The sequence below is a fragment of the Volvox carteri genome, assembly GCF_000143455.1.
Source record: "Volvox carteri f. nagariensis unplaced genomic scaffold VOLCAscaffold_77, whole genome shotgun sequence".
Classification (NCBI taxonomy): domain Eukaryota; kingdom Viridiplantae; phylum Chlorophyta; class Chlorophyceae; order Chlamydomonadales; family Volvocaceae; genus Volvox; species Volvox carteri.
Window position 1 is genome coordinate 500,669 of NW_003307620.1, and position 6,071 is coordinate 506,739.

At 60.1% G+C, this 6,071-nt stretch overlaps 2 protein-coding genes across 2 annotated transcripts in view; both read right to left on the reverse strand.

The window, feature by feature from the left end:
• Positions 1 to 3,228, reverse strand: part of VOLCADRAFT_121654 (uncharacterized protein) — a gene marked incomplete at both ends in the record, with an annotated part of 5,858 nt that extends 2,630 nt beyond the window's left edge. The window contains 7 exons of the mRNA XM_002957670.1: positions 122 to 238; positions 608 to 811; positions 1,175 to 1,336; positions 1,833 to 1,945; positions 2,627 to 2,887; positions 3,015 to 3,082; positions 3,182 to 3,228. Of these exons, the coding sequence (XP_002957716.1) occupies positions 122 to 238; positions 608 to 811; positions 1,175 to 1,336; positions 1,833 to 1,945; positions 2,627 to 2,887; positions 3,015 to 3,082; positions 3,182 to 3,228 (972 nt within the window). The remainder of the gene's footprint in view (positions 1 to 121; positions 239 to 607; positions 812 to 1,174; positions 1,337 to 1,832; positions 1,946 to 2,626; positions 2,888 to 3,014; positions 3,083 to 3,181) is intronic.
• A 207-nt stretch (positions 3,229 to 3,435) lies between these two features.
• The window catches only part of VOLCADRAFT_107785 (uncharacterized protein), a gene marked incomplete at its 5' end in the record, with an annotated part of 11,824 nt that continues 9,188 nt past the window's right edge, over positions 3,436 to 6,071 (reverse strand). The window contains 3 exons of the mRNA XM_002957671.1: positions 3,436 to 4,402; positions 4,876 to 4,983; positions 5,406 to 5,515. Of these exons, the coding sequence (XP_002957717.1) occupies positions 3,884 to 4,402; positions 4,876 to 4,983; positions 5,406 to 5,515 (737 nt within the window). The 3' untranslated portion in view covers positions 3,436 to 3,883. The remainder of the gene's footprint in view (positions 4,403 to 4,875; positions 4,984 to 5,405; positions 5,516 to 6,071) is intronic.

The following is a 6,071-nucleotide window of genomic DNA, read 5'->3' on the forward strand; positions in this document are numbered from 1 at the left end:
GTCCTGGTGGGGGGGGGGGGAAAGGAAGGAAGGGGGGAGAGAGGAGATATGCGGGGTATGAATACAAGCAGGGGCAGCGGCTCAGCTCATAGCCCTCTTGGCCTCCTCCCCTCCTGCGCACCTCTTTTTCCGTCTCCTGCTTCTCCTCCTCTTCCTCCTCCTCCTCGGGCTCAGGCCGCCCCGCCCGGGCGCCCGTGGCCTCCCGCGAGGACGAGCTGATGCTCTGAACCTCCTCCCCCTGCAGACGGGAGGGTAGAGGGGGTAGGGGGGGCAGGGGGGAAAGCGATGGAATGCAAATGGGTCCGCGGGGGGGGAGGGCCGGTGGGGAAGCTGGGGGAGAGACAGGAAGAACGAGTACATGTGGCAATAACCCTTCCCAATACACAAAAAGGGAGGGAGAGAAAAACGTGGCGCAGGCTCTCCCTTCCCCTTCCGCCGCCTCCCACCTTCCTTTCGCCAACCCCTCCCTCCCCCCTCTCCCCTCCCACTGACCAATCCCTGCCCGTACCCCAACCCCCCAACCCCGGGCGCCGCCGGCAGTTCTTATATCTGGTTATCCTTGCATGTGATTCACCCCACCTCCCTACCCGCCCCAACCCGCACTCACGTCCTTGTTGTACATGATGAGGTTGAACTCGGGCACGGGCTCCTCCGGCGGGTCCTCCCCCTCCTCCGCCGGCGGGGGGGGCGGCCAGAACGTCCAGCTGAGGTCCAGTCGGAGCTTGGTGACGGGTACGGCAGCGGTGGGGTCCTGTCGGCCCGCGGAGGCGTCCGTCAGCGCCTGGTCCTGCCACTGCCGCGTGATGGGGACCTGGGGGGGGGAGCGGTGAAGCGGGGGAAGGGTCGGGGAAAACATGCTTGATGCGCAGCAGTCCTAGTGCACCTGACGGGCGGCGAGGAGATGCCCGTCAATTAACCCCCTCCCCCTCCCCCACCCCTTTTTACTCCCGGCCCCTTCCCCCGGGGGCCTCCCCCTTCCTTTCCCTCCTTCTTTTCTCCGGTCGCCAACCAACCACCCCCATTCATAAGCGGCTTTCTTTCTTTTACGACCCCTCCTAGGTTCCCCTTGGCACGCCCCTACCAGCTCCGCTCCTTCCCCCCTCCCCTGCTTTGATCAGGGTTTCAGCTCTTATCCAGCGACAGGCAGACAGACAGACGGACAAACAGCACCTACCCGCTCATTTTCATCAAGCACCATGTTATCCGCCGCATCCAGAGCTACGCCGAACTTGTCACGCAAGTCCAGAATGGCGCGCTTCATTTCCGGGATGACCAAGCCCGGGGAGTCGTACGGCAGGCACGTACCCACATCTCGCAGAGTCCAGCCACCCTCGGCCTGCGAAACGGAGGCAGGGCAGGGTGGGGGGAAATTGTATGAGGCAAAAAGCAAGGAGGGGTTAACTGACAGACAGACAGACAGAGTACCAACATGGCCTCTAAAGGCGGAATCTCAAGCGGAGAAAAAAGGCGGGAGCGGTGCAGTGGACGCAAGCTGAGACCTGGACTTGAGAGGGGACGCAGGACGGGAGGCGTGTGCGCAACCTGGGTTTGGTGGGACGAGCACAGCCGTGACGGGGAGGCACGCGGGCCACCTGCGGCTGCCCACCAGCCCACCTACCCCGTGTGTCCGTATGTGTGTGTTCGTACCCTATCTCGGGGGTTCTCTTGAGCAGTGTGAGGATAAGAACTGCTTAAAAGCCGCACACCTCTCTCCGCTAACCCGCCAAGAAGGATCCTCTCTCCAGCACGGACCAGACCCAATGCCAGAGAGAACTCGAGCTCCCAACTTCGGCCTCATCCCCCTTCCCTCCCTCCCCCCCTCCCCCCCCTACCTGCAGGTACATGACCGCCACAATGATGGAGGACACCTGCCCCTCGGGGGCCCCAGCCGGGAGGGTCAGGGACTTGATGTCGAAAGACTGGTTGAAGGCCTGACCCGACACGTCTGTTTGTGCGTGTGTGTGTATGTGTATGTACGTCAGTGCGGGGAAAGGCGGGGTCGGGGGAGGCACTGGTGAGAGGCTCGACGTCGAGAAGCAAACGTTAGCCGACTTCAGCTGATTTTGGTATTATCAGCTGGTGGAGGGGGGCCCGCGTGTTTAGGAATTGAGTGGTCCGCGCCGCTTCCCCACTTGGACCCCCGGACTGACCGACTGACCTACTGACCGACCGCGGGGTTTCACCCGAGTCACACAGAACTGGCCGGCCTTAGAGCACACGCGCATACATACGAGCGCACAGTCCTGATCTGGGTGTGCGTGCGCGGATGTGTTTGTACACCTCGTGGAGTTGCGTTACTTGTTGACTTGGGTGTACGAGCCGGGAGGGGGCCCCACCCTAGGGCCCTGGGGGGGCTGAAGGCTGTCCGAGGTAAATGTATGTCACCTCAGGCTGCACGCATCCCCGCCGCGTACCACCCCCTTGGGGGCCCCCTCCCCTCCCCTCGCCCGAATTAGAAGGACGAGACCCCCCTCCTCCCACCACTCCCCCAACCCCATCCCGGTGACTGGGAGCGAGGCCGGGGACGGGCAAAGTTCCGTGCTGGGATGCGCCACCTTGCTGGCGGGATAGGTAGACGGATGATAAGGGAACTGTGGGAATGGGCACGTGTGTTACGGATGTGTACCTGTGTAGGAGACCGCGAATTCCAGTTTGCTGCTGCTGCTGAGGTCGTGCTTCTTGCCGGGAATCTCCGGCGCGCTGGCCACGAACACAAGCACTTCCACCTGGCGCTCAAACATCTTTGGAAACATGTAGATGACATCGTCACCCTCCACCGGGACCGTTTCCTCCGGCAACGCTTGCTTCTCAAAGCCCTTTACCAGAGCGCCATCAAGGGCCGTGGGCTTCCGGACATGGAGCGTATCATGTACGTTTCCCTTGACGTCTGCGGGTTGGAGTGACATACAATATAAAGTCTGGACATATGAAATTAGCCAGGAAATGTATACGCCGTTACGCGCGCCAGACCCATGCATGCGTAAACCCCAGTGCTTTATCGTGGGAATGCTCACCGAAGGCCACGCATGCCAAGTCGAAGTTAAGCTTCTCCTCTGGGCTCGAGTTGAAGTTAATAGCGAAACTGCGAAGCGGGCGCAGACAAAATATTGTTTGCCAATTCCACCGCTTAAGCGAAGCCTGTATTCAGGGTAAAATTCAGATGAAAGTTCTAGAACATTACCTATATTGATCGCCCCTAAAGGGCAGAACAAAAGGTCCAAGCGGCATTTTGCTTTCCCTGCAATTAAGTTACTTCAGCATCTGATCACTTCAGCGCAGCAAAAGCTACACAGATATAAGCGTCGATATTGCAAAATGGAGTTCCTCGAAAGTTTTCGCTCTAAGACCTGTACGCCGTACTCCCAAGCTCTAAAGCATGGCTTACATTAACATGGTAGCTTTGTTACGTGGATTGAGACTCATCAATTCGCGAAACAACTTTTCGCTTATTAAAGTAACTATTCCTTCTCTGCAACGAAGCAGTGCTGACTGCAGGGCTGCACTATCCCACGTCTATGGCACATGTTTAATGCCTACATAAGACTATATCACCATATATGCCACTTTGGCCATCCTTTCCCTGGGTTCCGCCAGGTCTGCCATTTTGCACACCTACACGGTGCCGATAGTCAGCCTCATCCTGCGGAAACACACCTGCAAATCATTTGTTGGGCAAACCTTTTCAACCTGCAGCTTGGATGCCACAGCAAGCTCCCCAGGTGCACCCCAAATATTCTCTCGCACACGGCCATTCAAGCGCACGCCCCCTTCACAAAGGCTCGCACGCATGTGCAAACGCTTGTAGGAATCCCAAACTTCTCAAATCACAACGCACGCAAACCACGCGCGCCGGCACAACTCTTTCCTCCCCATCCCTTGCCGCTCATTCGTAGTCGCCGTAGTCAATGTCGTCGCACACTGGATCCTCTCCCTCCACATCTTCCCCCGCCTCCTCCTCGTCCTCCACCTCCACCCCCTCCTTCGGGCTGTCGTTAATAATATGGTCGCTGAAAAGGTACGTCGTGAATTTGTCTCTCAGCCAGGACGACACGCCTTGCCAAATTGGATCCACGGAATCCGCGACGCTGGCTAGATGGGCCCACTGCATGATGCCGTCATCCACCGTACCACCCTCATGCTCGCCCTTGCCCTTGCCCTCGCCCTTGCCCTTGTCCTTATTTGCTGGGGGCCCTGAAGCGCCTTTAGCCAGGGTGCCATCGTCATCGTCGTCGTCGTCTTTGCCCTGTTGTCCCTCGACTGCTGCCTCCGCCGCAGCAGTCGCCGCAGCCGCCGCCTGCTGTTGCCTCTTGGCCTGCTCCTGCTTGGCTCGCGCTGCTGCTGCGCTGCCGTCGCAGCTGCACTTGATGGCTCCGTGGGTGTCGCACATGGTGGTGGTGTTGACCTGCGTCAAACCGCAAAAACACACACACACATACGCGCAAACACACACACGTTAACATGCCACTTAAGGATTTGTGTGTGTGTGCGTGTGTGTGTGTGTGTTATTATGTAATCACTCTTTATAAGCGCATGGATGCCGTTTTAGATTGGACCCCAGAACCTTGCCAAATCGTACAGATGTACATACGTGCAGATGTACAGGACATGCATCCGAACACCGAAGGGAAGGGTGCCCCCCCCCCGTACCCTAGCTAGCGAGGACCCCGCGAGGCAACTTTCCTAACACAGCAAAGGAGCTATGAGCTCTCCTCCGCGCCATAGCGGCAAAATTCAGTTCAATATCACAGCAGGTGTACATGAAAGGCAATTCCAACAAGCGGCTCATCCCGGCAATCCGACGGCCCAAGCGCGAGGAGGCCGTGCAGGCCGCCGTGCTAGAAAGCAGATCTCCGGCCCCCCTGCCGAACCATCCACCTCGAACAGCGCCCTGAGCTCGTCCTGGCTGAATGTCCTGCTCTGCGCGGCCGTGTCGTCCACCACGGCCGCACTGAGGCCCTGCTTGGCTAGCTGCCGCTGGTACACCTGGGAGGTGGTGTGGGAATTGTGGATGGGGTCGAGGGTTGGGGGGAAAGAGGCGAAGGAGAAAAGAAAATCGGAACCCCTCGGAGTTTAAGGACGGGCCTAGGTCAGTGCCGCGGAGCCTGTCGGGGCGAAGTGGGGGAGTGAAGGGCTGTGTCGGCATAAGGCGGCATACGGCGGCGGCATACGGCGGCGGCGAGACAGACAAGTGCAGTAGCACCCAAGCAGCTTACGTAACGACCAAGCAGCAGGACGGCCCCCGGGTGCTCTGTGGGCGAGATTGTGTGTTTGGTTGGAGAGAGGAGGGGGGAAGAGGGGGGGGGAGGGATGGAGGTGGTGCAGTCACGGCGGGCCCGTCCCACCCCGCCCGTCTCTCATCCTCATCCTCAACCCCACAATGTCGGGTATGTACGACATAGTCGTACCTTTTCCTCGATGGTTCCCGTGGTAAGCAGGCGGTATATCCAAACCTTCTTCTTCTGCCCCTGCCGCCAGACGCGAGCCATAGCCTGAAGGTCGTTGGCGGGGTTCCAATCTGCAATGCACCGCCGTACACAGAAGGGCAAGCGGACGGCCGCAGCAGCACCGGGAGGGGGTTCTCGGTGGGGAATCAAGGAGTAAACCCGGGTTTCGGGTTTCGGGGGGCCGGCGGCGGGGGAGGGGAAGACGAATCACCGACGAGTGCAGCTGATACCCGGGCTAGACAGCCTGATACCCAGCGGGAGGGGAGTTGAGAGGGGTAGAGGGGTTGGCCTGAGGGCAGCGATGGCCACACAGCTAGCCTGGGGGGTCAGGCAACAGCGATGTGGTTTAAGTGGCCGGTGGACGGGGTGGGGCAACTCCGCGGGCCCGGGGTGGGGTGGGGTGGGGTGGGGTGGAATACCCCCCGACCCGCGAGCTGCGGACCGGGCGGCGGCGGTGGCCCGCATCAGCCTGCTCCACCGGCGGCGACCTCGGCCCCCCCCCAAGGGTCCTAACCTGCCGGACAAGTCTCAGGAACTCGGGCCCCTGGCGCGTGTTGACGAGGGCAAGGTGACGACCTCCTGCAGGTGCTAACCATGCAGCTCTTGTCCCCCTCCTTACCCCTCCCC